Here is a 15,754-nt window from a genome sequence, read left to right as displayed (position 1 = left end):
CAACAAGAGTGAAACCCCATCTTAAAAGAAACAAAATTAACTTTGCAGTTTAGTTTATATATATACACATATATCTTTATTAATGCACTCATTATATGTGTACATTGTAACAAATTTTGAAAAATTCATAAACTCATAGAACCATCACCAAAATGAAGATGAACAACATTTCTAACACTCCAGAACGTTTCTTGGTACCCCATCCTCCTTGGCACCCTATCGGTGTCAGTCCTTCTCCCCCACTTCCTACTAACCTCAGCTCCTAGGAAACCACTGATCTGCTTTCTATCATAATACATTGTGTATGTTCAGAGCTTCATGGGAACTCTTTTGTCTGTGGCCTTTTTTGCTTCCCATGATACTTCTGTGATCTATCCATGTCTGGCATGTCTCGGTTCATTCCTTTTTATTGTTGAGTATGGGTATGCCACAATTTATCCAGTCGCCTATTCCAGGTTTTGATTATTATAAGTAAAATTACTTAGAAAACATATATCTATATATTTGTTGTATCTAGATTATTAAAAGAAGTATTGCCTCGTTTTCTTAACAGTATCCTTTGGAGAGTGTACATTTTTTATTTTCATCAAGTCCGATGTACTTTTTTTTTTGAGATGGAGTCTTGCTCTGTTGCCCAGGCTGGAGTGCTATGGTGCCATTTCAGCTCACTGCAGCCTCTGCCTGCCGGGTTCAAACAATTCTCCTGCCTCAGCCTCCCGAGTAGCTGGAATTACAGGCATGTGCCACCACACCCAGGTAAGTTTTGTATTTTTAGTAGAGATGGAGTTTCACCATGTTGGCCAGGCTGGGGTCGAACTCCTGACCTCAGGTGATCCACCCTCCTCGGCCTTCCAAAGTGCTGGGATTACAGGCATGAGCCACTGTACCCAGCCCCAATGTATTATTTTTATTGTTCCTTTTTTGTGCTTTTTGTGTCATACCTAAGAAATTTTTGCCAAATTCACTAAGATTTTCACTTATGTTTTCTTCTCTAAGTTTTATAATTTTAGGTTTTTCATTTAGGTAAATTACCTATTTTGAATTAAAATTTTATATGTGATGTGGTAAGCATTGAGTTTCAGTCTTTCTGCATTAAGAATAATGTTAGCTCGGAGAGTGGTCTTTACTCCTGTGTTTTCTTAAGGGGTTTGCGTAGGATTGGTACTTTTTTTTTTGAGATGGAGTCTCGCTCTGTCGTCCAGGCTGGAGTACAGTGGCATGATCTTGGCTCACTGCAACCTCCATCTCCTGGGTTCAAGCGATTCTACTGCCTTAGCCTCCTGAGTAGTTGGGATTACAGGTGCGTGCCACCACACCTGGCTAATTTTTGTATTTTTAGTAGAGATGGGGTTTCACCGTGTTGGCCAGGCTGGTCTCGAACTTCTGACCTCAAGTGATCCACCCGCCTCAGCCTCCCAAAGTGTTGGGATTATAGGCATGAGCCACCGTGCCTGGCCTTCTCTCTCTCTCTCTCTCTCTCTCTGCCCCTCTCCCTCTCTTTCCCCCTCTCTCCTCTTTCTCCTCTTTCTCCCTTTGAGTCTTACTCTGTCACCCAGGCTGGAGTGGGCAATTGCATGATCTTGGCTCACTGCAACCTCCTCCTGGTTCAAGCAATTCTCCTGCCTCAGCCTCCCAAGTAATTGGGATTACAAGCGCCCACCACGTTGCCTGGCTAATTTTTTGTATTTTTATTTGCAACAGGGTTTCGCCATGTTGGCCAGACTAGTCTCGAACTCCTGACCTTAGGTTATCTACCCACCTCAGCCTCCCAAAAGTGCTGGGATTACAGATGTGAGCCACCACGTGTGGCCCAGGATTGATACTTTTTCATCCTTAGATATTTGATAGAATTTATCAGTGAAACTATTGGGCCCAGAATTTTTTTTGTGGGAAGAATTGAAATATGAGCTCCCTTTCTTTAATAGTTATAATTCAGATACTCAGTTTTTTTCTTGAGTCAGTTTGGATGTATTTTGTTGTTTAAGGTATCAGATTTATTGACATAATTTGTCACAATATTTCCTCATCATTTCAGTGCCTTTGATCAGATATGTTGCAATGTTGTTCCTCATGTGGATAATGTGTTTTTTTTATTTTATTTTTTTTTAATCAGTCTGCCTAGAGGTTTATCAGTTTAATAGATTCTTGAAGAACTACCTTTGGTTTCAGTCATTTTCACTATTTTCTCTATTTCATTGATTTCTGCTCTTTATTGTTTTTTTCCTTCTTTAATTGTCTGTGTATATATCATTTCTGACATCCTTCATTCTTTCTGTATATTCAGGTTTTCTTCTGATATTATTGTGTTTTTGCCTGAAGAACTTCATTTCTCTTAGTTTAGGTCTTTTGGCAATTAATTCTCTCAGCTTTTATTTGCCTGAAAAAGTTTTTATTTCTGAAGACTATTTTCACTAGATATAGAATTCTAAGTTGACAGTTTCAGTATTTTAAGAGATACCTGGCTAGTATGATTTCTGACTAGAAGCCTGTGGTCATTCTTAATTTTTGTTCATTAATGTATAAAACACATTTTCCCCCCTCTGGCTACTTGTTGTTTTTTTTGAGGCAGTCTTGCTCTGTCATTCAGGCTGGAGAGCAGTGGTACAATCTCAGCTCCCTACAACCTCTACCTCCCGGGTTCAAGCAATTCTTGTGCCTCAGCCTCCTGAGTAGCTGGGGCTGCAGGCATGCACTACCACGCCCAGCTAATCTTTTTTTTTTTGAGACGGAGTTTCACTCTTGTTGCCCAGGCTGGAGTGCAGTGATGCAATCTTGGCTCACCACAACCTCCGCCTCCTTCAAGCGATTCTCCTGCCTCAGCCTCCCGAGTAGCTGGGATTATAGGCATGTGCCACCATGCCCGGCTAATTTTGTATTTTTAGTAGCTACAGATGGGATTTCTTCATGTTGGTCAGGCTGGTCTTGAACTCCTGACCTCAGGTGATCCATCCGCCTCAGCCGCCCAAAGTGCTGAGATTACAGGCGTGAACCACTGTGCCCGGCCCTAGCTAATTTTTTGTATTTTTAGTAGGGACAAGTTTTCGCTATGTTAGCCAGGCTGGTCTTGAACGCCTGGCCTCAAGTGATCTGCCTGCCTTCGCCTCCCAAAGTGTGGGGATTTCAGGTGTGAGCCACTGTGCCTGGTCTCCTCTTGTTACTTTTTAAGAGTTTTATCTTTATCATTGGTGCCTTGCTATGTTGCCTAGGCTGGAGTGCAGTGGTTTTCATAGGTGCAGTCCCACTGCTGATCACACAGGAGTTGTGACCTGCTCCTTTTTGTTTTTTTTTTAACCTGGGTGGGTTCATCCCTCCTTAGGCAACCTGGTAGTCCCCCTGCTTCTGAGAGGTCATCATATAAATGCTGAACTTAGTGTAGACATCTGATTGGCATAGCCCAGAGCGGTAGCCCAGAACTACTGGGCTGAAGGGATCCTCTTGCCTCAGCCTCCCAAGTAGATGGGAATACAGGTGTGAGTCACGACACCTGGCTGTTGTGCTTTTTGAATGAATACATTATTGTCCCTGACATTCACCAAGCTTCCTGATTCTGTGGATTTACAATTTTCATAAAATTTGAGCAGTTTGGGGCCATTGTTTTTTCAAATATTTTTTCCTGTCTCCTTTCCCCCTAGTTTCTATCTGGGACTCCAGTTACTCATGTTGCATGTTATTCCACAGTTCACTGTACCTCTGTTCACTTTTTTCCTCCTGTGTTTTTAAATCCATTAGCTTCATTTTGCTATGGTATCATAGTTAGTGATCTTTTCTTTTGTACTTTTCAGCCTGTTGTTAGTTTTATCCAGTGACACTTCTATTGCAGATGGATTTCATTTTTGATTAGAATATGAACGTGAATTTCGTACTTTTTTAGTGCTGGCCTTTGTTATATTCCTGTAAAGAGAGATGAAGTCCTTCTGGTAGGAAATTAAGTTACTTTTGAGGCTTGTTTTTAAACTCTTAGGGCAGGTCTAGAGTAGTCTCTTTATTCTAGGTCTAATTTATTCCCCACCTCTAAGCTTGTCTCCTAGGGTTTCTGTTGAATGTCCCATGTATTCAGTGGGGTTTCCTCACTCTTGCTGGAAGAAATTTGAATGAGTTCTTGCCCTGAGTGAGCTCAGGGAATTGTTTGCTTTATAGTTGCTTCTAATTGTTCTATCATCAGAAATTATTTTTATCCCAGCCTGTGATATTTCTCCTTATGCATTTACAGACTAGAATTCAGACAGAGGCTTAAGGGATCCTAAATTCAGAGTTCAAGAAATCTTTCTCTTTGAAACTCACTTGTGAAAGTTCAGTCCCTATGGCTTATCCAAACCTCATACGGTTGCTTCTTCAATGACTGTGATTGTGGGACACGAATTAGGTTCCCTTCCCATGGCTGCAGTTTGGAAATTGCCTTTAGGCAGAGGGCCTAGAGTATGGTAGGTAGGGCTTACCTCATTTGCTTCATTTCTCTCAGTGATCAAGCCCTTTTTTTTTAGCTGTTGACTGTGGGAAGGTAATTCTGAGCAGTGTTACCTGCTTATACCTGGAAGCTGCAGTGCACTGTTGTTACTTTTATTTTACTCCTTACTCTTAATTTTTCTTGCTGGGTACATCCTTTAGAAATTCTTTCAGAGAGTATTGGCTGGGCGCGGTGGCTCATACCTGTAATCCCAGCACCTTGGGAGGCTGACGCGGGCAGATCACGAGGTCAGGAGATCAAGATCATCCTGGCTAACACGGTGAAACCCCGTCTCTCACTTTGGGAGGCCGAGGCGGGCGGATCACAAGGTCAGGAGATCGAGACCACGGTGAAACCCCGTCTCTACTAAAAATACAAAAAATTAGCCGGGCGCGGTTGTGGGCGCCTGTAGTCCCAGCTACTCGGGAGGCTGAGGCAGGAGAATGGCGTGAACCCGGGAGGCGGAGCTTGCAGTGAGCCGAGATCGCGCCACTGCACTCCAGCCTGGGCGGCAGAGCGAGACTCCGTCTCAAAAAAAAAAAAAAAAAAAAAAAAAGAAACCCCGTCTCTACTAAAAATACAAAAAAAAAAAAAAAACCCAAAAATTAGCTGGGCATGGTGGCCGGCACCTGTAGTCCCACCTTCTCGGGAGGCTGAGGCAGGAGAATGGTGTGAACCCGGAAGGTGGAGTTTGCAGTGAGTCGAGATTACGCCGCTGCACTCCAGCCTGGACGACAGAGTGAGACTCCTTCTCAAAAAAAAAAAAAAAAAAAAAAAAAAAAAAGAAGTTCTTTCAGAGAGTGTCTGTGGTTGGTACATTTTTTGAGTTCTTGAATACTCAAAAGTTAGTAGCCTTAAAACTTGAGTGATGGTTTATTTTTTATTTCATTTTATTTTTAAAGACAAGGTTTCACTCTATCACCCAGGCCAAAATGCAGTAACACAGTCATAGTTCACTGTAACTTTGAGCTCCTGGGCTCAAGTGATTCTCCCACCTCAGCCTCGTGAGTAGCTGGGACTACAGGTTTGTACCACCGCCGTGCCCAGCTGATTTTTAAATTTTTTGTAGAGATGGGCTCTCACTGCACAGGCTTATCTCAAACCACTGGCCTCAAGCTGTCCTCCTGCCTTGCCCTCCCAAAATGCTGGGATTACAGGCATGAACCAGCATGGCTGGTCAATGATGACTTAGTTATTCAATTTGTAGCTTCAAAGTTATTTTCCTCTGAACTTGGAATATGCTATTATTTGCTGTTTGCTTCTATTCAGTGTTGCTAATGAGAAGCCTGCTTTTATTATGATCCTTCTAACTTTGTAGGAAATCTGCTTTTTATTTCATGGAACTTATAACAAAGTTTCAATTTATTCTTGTTTTCTAATATTTTTATGTGTCCAGTATGGATTAATTTTTAAAATACATCCAGTTTTTTCCTTAAGCCCTTTTAAATCTGAAGACCATGTTTTTTTTTCTAACTTCAGAGAAATGCTGTTCTATTATTTCTCAGGATCCTGTCTCTTACCTGTTGATATGGGAAGTTGGAACTTTTTGCACTAGCTCCCATTTTTAACTTTTCTTCTGTGGTTTCTATGTCTTTGTGCTTTACTGGGTACTGAGAGAATTCCTCAGTTCTCTCTTAGCTTTTCACTTCTGTGTGTTCAACTATTGTTTACATTCAGTGATTCAATTTTTAGTTTCTTTGATTTTTTTTTTTTTTTTGAGATGGAGTCTCGCTCTGTCACCCAGGCTGGAGTGCAGTGGTGCCATCTCGGCTCACTGCAAGCTCCACCTCCTGGGTTCAGGCCATTCTCCTACCTCAGCCTCCCGAGTAGCTGGGACTATAGATTCTGCCACCGCGCCTGGCTTATTTTTTGTATTTTTAGTAGAGATGGGGTTTCACCGTGTTAGCCAGGACGGTCTCGATCTCCTGACCTCGTGATCTACCTGCCTCGGCCTCACAAAGTGCTGGGATTACAGGCGTGAGCCACCGCACCCGGCCTCTGATTCTTTTATTAAATTTTAAAAAAATTTTTTGAGACAGAGTCTGACTCTGTTGCCCAGGCTTGAGTACAGTGGCATGATCTTGGCTCATTGCAACCTCCACCTCCTGGGTGCAAGCAATTCTCGTACCTCAGCCTTCTGAGTAGCTGGGACCACAGACATGTGCCACCACGCCCAGCTAATTTTTGTAATTTTAGTACACATGGGGTTTTGCCAAGTTGGCCAGGTTGGTGTCAAGCTCCTGGCCTCAAGTAACCCTCTCACCTTGGCCTCCCAACGTGCTAAGATTACAGGTGTGAGCTACCATGCCCGGCCTACCATTTTATTTATTTTTTATTTATTTATTTTTTTTACAAACCCTTGTGATGAGGGCTGACTTTTTTTTTTTAATTAAAAAAAACAAAACAAAACAGAATCTCGCTCTGTCGCCGAGGCTGGAGTTCAGTGACTTGGTCTTGGCTCACTGCAACATCTTTCTCCCAGGTTCAAGCGATTCTCCTGCCTCAGCCTCTGGAGTAGCTGGGATTACATGTGCCTGCCACCATGCCTGGCTAGTTTTTGTATTTTTAGTAGAGATGGGATTTCACCATGTTGGCCAGGCTGGTCTTGAACTCCTGACCTCAAGTGATCTGCCTACCTTGGCCTCCCAAAGTTCTGGGATTACAAGCGTGAGCCATAGCACCTGGCCTATTTGATTGTTTTTGAGAATATTATTATTATTTTCTAAGTCCTTTTTATTTTTATCTACTGTTTTACCTGTTTCCTTGGATGTAAATTCTTTTTTGTTTTGGTGCCTTTGAAAAAACTTTTTTTTTTTTTTTTTTTTTTTTTTTTTGTGAGACAGAGTCTTGCACTTTTGTCTGGGCTGGAGTGCAATGGTAAGGTCTCGGCTCACTGCAGCCTCTGCCTCCCAGGTTCACGTGATTCTCCTGCCTCAGTCTCCTGAGTAGCTGGGATTACAGGAGCACGCCACCACGCCCAGCTAATTTTTTGTATTTTTAGTAGAGACGGGGTTTCGTTATGTTGGCCGGGCTGTTCTCAAACTCCTGACCTTGTGATCTGCCCGCCTTGGCCTCCCAAAGTGCTGGGATTATGGGCGTGAGCCACCGTGCCAGGCTGAAAAAGTTTTTTAAATGGTTTTGTTTTTTATGTATTCAACTTTATATCTGAGATTTCTTCTTAGACTATGAGTTATTTTTCACTCATAACTTACAGAGAAGGGCTCTCAATGGCTTTATCTACCCCCTGTTTTATCCTGGACAGCACAGTTTTATCTGTTTATGATTTTTAAAACATTTTTGTTGACACAGAATTCATATAACAGAAAATTTACCATTTTAAAGTATATAATATAGCAGCTTTTAATATATTCATTATATTGTGCAACTATCACCATTACCCAATTTCAGGATATCTCCATCACCTGCAACGAAACCCCATACCTAATAGCAGTTTCAGTTCTCCTCCTCTCCCCATCTTTTGGCAGCCACCAATTCATTTTCTGTTTCTATGGATTTGTTGCCTTTTCTTTTCTTTTTTTTTTTTTGTTTTCTTTTTAAATACAGTGTCTTGCTCTGTCACCCAGGCTGGAGTGCAGTGACGCAGTCGGAGCTCACTGCAGCCTCTAACTCTTGGGCTCAAGTGATCCTCCCGCCTTAGCCTACCGAGTAGCTGGGACGTGCCACAATGCCTGGCTAATTTTTAAATTTATTTTTTGTAGAGATGAAGTCTCACTATGTTGCCCAGACTAGTCTTGAATCTCTGGGGTCAAGCAATCTGCCCACCTTGGCCTCCCAAAGTGTTGGGATTACAGACGTGAGCCATAGCACCCAGGCTGGATTTGCTTATTATAGACATTTTATATAAATGGAATAATAATATGTGACCTTTTGTGCCTGGCCTTTTTTTTTTTTTAAACTTAGTATAATGTTTTCTATGTTCATCTGTGTTCTAGCATGCGTTCTAGCATCTCTTCTTTTTTAAGGCTGAATGATATTCAGTTGTATGGTTATACTACATTTTGTTTATTTGTTCATTAGTTGATGGACATTTTGGTTGTTTTTTGTTTTTATTTTTTGGCTATTGTGAATAATGCACCCATGAAAAATTGTTTACTAGGTTTTGTGTGTGGTTTTATGTACTTGCAATTCTTTGGGGTATATACCTAAGACTGGAGTTCCTAGCTTATTTAGTAATTTAGTAATTCTGTGTTTTTCTGTTTATGATTGAGTTAGCACAATAGATTTGTTTGGAAAATAAGTTTTTGCCAAAAAACAAAAACAAAGGAAAGGTACAAAAACAAACACAAAAAACGCACCTAGTTTTGATGGGAAAAACTACTACTCTTAACTAGCAGGTTGATTCTCCGGATTTCAGTTTCTTCATTGTAGGTGTGGAAGGATTTGATTAGACTTCCATGACCCTTCTTCCAGCTTACTCATTATGAATTTAGTATTGGAATGCTTTTTAGGATTTCATATTGAACACGTGAGTTTGAGATTTTACTGACGTGAGTAATACGGATTGGGAGTTATTGTAATTTGTTATTAGAGGAATGAATCAATATAGATTAAACTTGAAATTTCATTTTGGATTATTTTTAATGATACACGGTTAAAATGTTGATTATTTTAAGGAGAAGATTATGTCAATGAAGGATTGAAATAGTCATTGCTCTTTCTTTCCATACTTAGTGGTCCATAACTACCTTTATACTTGCTTTGATTTCATGATGCTGTTCAGTTTTTGGTTAACGACTGATGTATGATTATTTTAATACTAGGAGTTCGCAGTCCCTGATTATCGTTCTTCTCATCTTGAAGTGAGTCAGGCATCACAGCTTTTGCAGCAACAGCAGCAGCAACAGCTTCGAAGGCGACCTTCCTTGCTTTCAGAATTTCACCCAGGTTCTGACAGGTAATGAGGTTTCTTTTATGTTTCTATTTAGGATTATAACTGTGAAGTATACAAGTTTGTCATTATTTTATATTTTTACTTTTTATTAACCAAGCCATGACTGGTCATTTATAGTTTACATTTTGAATTCTTTCTTGTTGGTTGGTTGCAGTAGTTAACAAGCTCTTAAAACTTGTTTCCTTAGTTTGGCATTAATATTATATAGTAGAAAGGCAGTAAACCCCCTGGTCACCTGTGTGTCCTTGGTTATGTTCTATAGACTTGGGCTGCACATTAGAACCACCTGGGATGCCCAAGTCTCATCACAAAACACTTAAATCAATCTCTGGGGTTGGGCCCAGGCTTTATTTTATCGCGGAAGTTTTTCTGGTAATTCTGATTTGCAGCTAGGGTTTCCAATCAGTGATCTCAACTCTTCAAGCTTAAGTTTTCCCTCCTATAGAAATGGAGATAATAGTGGCATTGTCCTCAACTGATAGTAAATATTCTATCAGATAATGTAGGTCCTGTAAAATGCATGGTGGGTTCTCTTTTTCCTCAGTGTCCTTACCATCTCTGCTTTCTTTTACTTCATTCTCATTCTGAAAGTTGTGTGTTTTTGTTTTTTTTGAGACGGGATATTTGTAGCTCTGTTGCCCAGGCTGGAGTGCAGTGGCATGATCGTGGCTTATTGCAGCCTCAGCCCCCTGGGCTCAAGTGATTCTCCCACCTTAGTTTCCCAGTCCAGGCAAATTTTGTAATTTTTGTAGAGACAGGATTTCGCCATGTTGAGGCGAAATTGAAGGAGTCTTGAACTCCTGAGCTCAAGTGATCCGCCCACCCCTACCTCCCAAAATAGTTAATTCTTTTTTTTTTTTTTGAGAAGGAGTCTCGCTCTGTCACTCAGGCTGGAGTGCAGTGGCATGATCTCAGCTCACTGCAACGTCTGTCTCCAGGGTTCAAGTGATTCTCATGCCTCAGCTTCCTAAATAGCTGGGATTACAGGTGTACACCACCACACCCAGCTAGTTTTTGTATTTTTAGTAGAGACGGAGTTTTGCCATGTTGACCAGGCTGGTCTTGAATTCCTGGCCTCAAGTGATCTGCCTGCTTTGGCCTCCCAAAGTGTCGGGATCACAGGCATGAGCCACTGCACCTGGCCAGGGTTTTTTTTTTAAATTGCGTGTGTTTAAGGCATACAGCATGTTGTTACGGGATATGTATAGATAATAAAAAGGTCACTATGGTGAAGCAAATTAACGTATCCATCATCTCACAAAGTTATTTATTTTTGCTTTTTGGTTTTTTTTTTTTACTCTTATGGCTGGACCAACTAAAATGTACTCATTTATCATGAATCCCAGATATAGCACAATATTATTGCCTGTAGTCCTCATGTTGTACACAAGAACTCTAGACTTGTTCATTCTATATATCTGCTACTTTACATCCTCTGACTTTCATCTCCCGCATTTTCTTTCCACCTCCTGCCCCTGGTAACCACTGTTACCACTGTTTTGTTCTCTTTGTAGAGTTCCTTTTTTTTTTTTTTTTTTTAAAGATTCCACATATAAATGAAATCATGCAATATTTTACTTTCTGTGTCTGGTTTATTTCACATAGCATAATGTCCTCCAGGCTTATCCATGTTGTGGAAGGCAAGATCTCTTTTTTTTTGGGGGTGGGTGGTGAATAATATTCCATAGTATATATATACCACAGTTTATGATTCATTCATTGACAGACACTTAGATTGTTTTTATATCTTGGCTATTGTGAATAATGCTGCAATAAACATGGGAGTGCAGTTATCTTTACAAGATGGTGATTTCATTTCCTTTGGGTATATATCCAGAAGAAGGATTGCTGGGTCATATGGTAGTTCTATTTTTAATTTCTTTAGGAACTTCCATACTGTTTTTCATAATGGTTGTACTAATTTACATTACCACCAGCAGTGTACAAGAGTTCTTTTTTCTTCACACCCTCGTTAATATTTGTTATCTTTTGACTTTTTGGTAATAACTATCCTAATGGGTGTGAGAGTATCTCATAGTGCTTTTAATATACAGTTCCCTGATGACTAATGATACTGAACATCTTTTCATATACCTGTTGGTGATTTTTGTGTTTTCTTTTGAGAAATGTCTATTCAGGTCTTCTGCCCATTTTAAAATCAGGTTATTTGTTTCTCTGCTATTGAGTTTTATGAGTTCTTTATAAATTCTGGATATTAATCTCTTAGCAGATACATAGTTTACAAATATGTTTTCTGTGTCTACAGGCTGCTGACTCATTTTGTTGTTTTCAGAAGCTTTTTAGTTTGATGTAGTCCCATTTACATATTTGTGCTTTTGTGGCCTGACCTTTTGATATGCAAAAAATCATTGCCAAGGTCAGTGTCCTGGAGTTTTCTCTTGCAGGACTTTTATAGTTTCTGATCTTATATTTAAGTCTTTTATCCATTTCGAGTTGATTTTTGTGTATGGTGTAAAACAAGGGTCTAATTTCGTTCTTTTGCATCTGGATATCTAGTTTTCCCAGCATTATTGAAGAGACTACCCTTTCCCCATTGTGTTGCTGTGGTGCCCTTGTCAAAAGTTAGGCGGCCATATGTTTAGATTTATTTCTGGGCTTTCTATTCTAATGATCGGTGTGTCTGTTTTTTTTTTTTTTTTTTGAGACGGAGTCTCGCTCTGTCACCCAGGCTGGAGTGCTGTGGCCGGATCTCAGCTCACTGCAAGCTCCGCCTCCCGGGTTCCCGCCATTCTCCTGCCTCAGCCTCCCGAGTAGCTGGGACTGCAGGCGCCCGCCACTTCGCCCGGCTAGTTTTTTGTATTTTTTAGTAGAGACGGGGTTTCACCGTGTTAGCCAGGATGGTCTCGATCTCCTGACCTCATGATCCTCCCGTCTCGGCCTCCCAAAGTGCTGGGATTACAGGCTTGAGCCACCGCACCTGGCCCAGTGTGTCTGTTTTTATGCCAATACCATATTGTTTTGATTACTGTAACTTGGTAATACAATTTTAAATCAGGAAGTGTGATGCCTCTTTGTTTTTCTTTTTCAGAATTGATTTTGCTATTGGGGGTCTTTCATACACTTCCATGTGAATTTTAGGGTTTTTTTCTATTTATGTGAAAAACGCCATTGGGATTTTAATAAGGATTGTGTTGAATCTGTACTGTATATTTCTTTGGGTTGTGTGTACATTTTTGCAACATTCTTCTGATCCATGAGCACATGATATCTCTTCATTTATTTGTGGCATGAGTTTCTTTAATCAGTGTTTTATAGTTTTCAGTATACAGATTTTTCACCTCCTTGGTTAAATTTATTTAAATGTTTTTTAAAACTCTGTCATAAATTGTTTCCTTGATTTCTTTTTCAGTTAGGTTGTTATTTGTGTATAAGACTGCTGTTGATTTTGTATCCTGCAACTGTACTGAATTCATTTATTCTAACAGTTTTTTTTAAATGTGTGGAATCTTGGGGAACTTTTATATGTAGGATTGTGTCATCTGCAAATAGAGATATTTTTACTTAGGATGCCTTTTATTTCTTTTATTATTATTTTTTTTTGTTTGGTTGCTCTTGCTAGTACTTCTAGTACTATGTTGAATAGAAGCATTTGCCACTGCTTCTAATCAACATAGTACTAGATGGGAAAAGGATCCCATCCTTACCTTTCATGGTATCTTAGTGGAAAATCTTTCAGTTTTTCCCTTTTGATTATGTTGTTAGTTGTGGAATTTTCCCAAATGGCCTTTATTTATGTTAAGGAACTTTCGTTTTCCTAAGCTGTTGAGTTTTTTAAGTCAAGAAAAGATTTTGGACTTTGTTGAATGCTTTTTCTGCAGCAGTTAAGATGATGTGTTTTGTTTTTGTTTTTACTTCTCTTCTTTTTACCAATAGGATATTTTATATTGTCGTTTTTTTCTTCTTGAATATTTATTTCTTCTCCTCAGTAAAATTTTTTTGCTAACGTATTTATTCTTAATAGCATTTTACTTACTGATGACTCTCATATATTTCTGCTACAAATACATATAGAAATTTTGGGCCAGGCACTGTGGCTTATGCCTGTAATCCCAGCACTTTGGGAGACCAAGGCGGGCGGACCACGAGGTCGGGAGATTGAGACCATCCTGGCTAACATGGTGAAACACCATCTCTACTAAAAATACAAAAAAATTAGCCGGGCGTGGTGGCGGGCACCTGTAGGCTCAGCCACTCTGGAGGCTGAGGCAGGAGAATGGCATGAACCCGGGAGGCGGAGCTTACAGTGAGCCAAGATTGTGCCACTGGACTCCAGCCTGGGCGACAGAGTGAGACTCCATCTCAAAAATAAATAAATAAATAAATAAATAAATAAATAAAATAAATTTATTTAAATTTTCTGTGATTTTAGGCCCTGAGTGTTTAAAAGTTTTACTCTGGATTAAGTTATGACAATTAGTAGTAGTAGATCATCGAACAAAAAAGCATAAATATATGTATACATTTTATTTATATTATTATTAAAAGCAAAAAGTAAAATCTTATTAAAAACATATCTTTTAATGAGAGAGGACTGGTTTCCCTTCCCCCAATTATTGTAATTTTTGAGTACTAATTACTGGAAACAGGCAGGCTTCTATGTGAATACTATTCCAATTTTTATTTTTTTTAAACAATGAATAATGTTCATATAAGTAGGTAGAAGTGGAATAAATTTTGTAGCTGCAATTTTGCTTAATTCTCTGAGTGCCTTCCAATTTCTAGACCAACAATCACAATTATCTGATGTCTAAAATTATTTTTTTGATCTTTCAGCTAAAATACAGTTTCTCCTTTGATACAAAAGCAAAGAATTAGAAACCACTTGGTTTGGAAAAAAGTTTGTTACCCATACTTTTGCCATTCTCTTCTTTCAGTATTGACATCATTATTTCAAATTGTTCTTTTGCAGTACTGGAGGTTTAGTTTTATTGGTTTTTCACTTTTTTTATTATCTAGGATAGAGGTTGCCAAACTAAGGCTAGTTAGTGCTGACCATATCTTGCCTGTCCTGTTTTTGTTGAGCCCTCAAGTTAAGAATGATTTTTTACATTTATGTGTTAAAATAAATTTTATTTTGTATATTTGAGGTTTACGTGATGTTATGGAATACACATGGTTTAGCCAATGAACATGCCTGTCATCTCACATATTTTGTTTTGGTGATGAACAGCTAAAATCTATCCATTTAGCAAAAATCCCTGATATAATATAATTGTATTAACTTTAGTTCTCATGTTATACATTAGATCTCTAGACTTGTTCATCCTACACATCTGCTATTTTGTATCCTTTGACCTGCATCTCCTTATTTCCCCATCCCCAACTGGTAAACCACTGTTTCATTCTCTAGCCCTGTGTAATTGAGTGCTTTTTTTTTTTTTTTTTTTTTAAATATTTCATATATAGGGGAGATCATGCAATATTTTTCTTTTTGTGTCTGGCTTATTTCAGCATGGTTTCAGCGTGGTCCATCCACGTTATGGCATATGAAAGGATTTTTTTCTTTTTTAAAGCTGAATAATATTTTATATACATATATATATACACACACACACACACACATACACACATACATACATATATATGTATACACACACACATCACATTTTCTTTTTTTTTTTTTTAGACAGAGTCTCACTCTGTCACCCAAGCTGAAGTGCAATGGTACAACCTTGGTTCACTGCAACCTCCACTCCTGGGTTCAGGCTATTCTCCTGCCTCAGCCTCTGGACTAGCTGGGACTACAGGCACGTGCCACCATGCCCAGCTAATTTTTGTATTTTTAGTAGAGATGAGGTTTCGCCATGTTGGCGAGGCTGGTCTCGAACTGTGGACCTCAAGTGATCCACCCACCTCAGCCTCCCAAAGTGCAGGGATTACAGGTGTGAGCCACTGTGCCTGGCTTGCACATTTTCTTTATCCATTCATCTGTCAGTGGGCATCTAGGTTGTTTCTATATATTAACTATTGTGAATGATGCTGCCGTGAACATGGGAATGTAGATATCTGGTGGTTGTTTTTTTTTCTTTTGAGATAGGGTCTTGCTTTACCACTCAGGCTGGAGTACAGTGGCATGATCATGACTCGCTGCAGCCTGGACCTCCCAGGCTCAAATGATCCTCCCACCACAGCCTCCCAGGTAGCTGGCACCACAGGTGCATGCCACAGTGGCATGTTAATTTTGTATTTTTTGTAGAGACAGGGTCTCACTATATCCAGGCTGGCCTTGAACTCCTGGCCTCAAGCGATCCTTCTGCCTCGGCCTCCCAAAGTGCTAGGATTACAAGCATGAACCTCTGAGCCCAGCCCAGATATCTTTATGAGGTGGTGACTTCATTCCTTTTGAGTATACAACCAGAAGAGGGACTGCTGGGTCT

The 15,754-nt window shown here is 39.7% G+C and overlaps 2 protein-coding genes across 13 annotated transcripts in view; one reads left to right on the top strand and one right to left on the bottom strand.

The window, feature by feature from the left end:
- The window catches only part of PIGL (phosphatidylinositol glycan anchor biosynthesis class L), a 679,575-nt gene that overhangs the window by 142,162 nt on the left and 521,659 nt on the right, over nt 1-15,754 (bottom strand). The window lies entirely within an intron of this gene.
- Nucleotides 1-15,754, top strand: part of NCOR1 (nuclear receptor corepressor 1) — a 188,758-nt gene that overhangs the window by 21,981 nt on the left and 151,023 nt on the right. For all 12 annotated transcript variants that reach the window (XM_050763372.1, XM_050763376.1, XM_050763371.1 and 9 more), the window contains exon 3: nt 9,226-9,359. In XM_050763372.1, the coding sequence (XP_050619329.1) occupies nt 9,226-9,359 (134 nt within the window). The remainder of the gene's footprint in view (nt 1-9,225; nt 9,360-15,754) is intronic.

The sequence above is a fragment of the Macaca thibetana genome, chromosome 16, assembly GCF_024542745.1.
Source record: "Macaca thibetana thibetana isolate TM-01 chromosome 16, ASM2454274v1, whole genome shotgun sequence".
In the NCBI taxonomy this organism is placed as follows: domain Eukaryota; kingdom Metazoa; phylum Chordata; class Mammalia; order Primates; family Cercopithecidae; genus Macaca; species Macaca thibetana.
The sequence above is the reverse complement of the archived record's forward strand: the minus strand, read 5'-3'. Positions and strand labels throughout refer to the sequence as shown.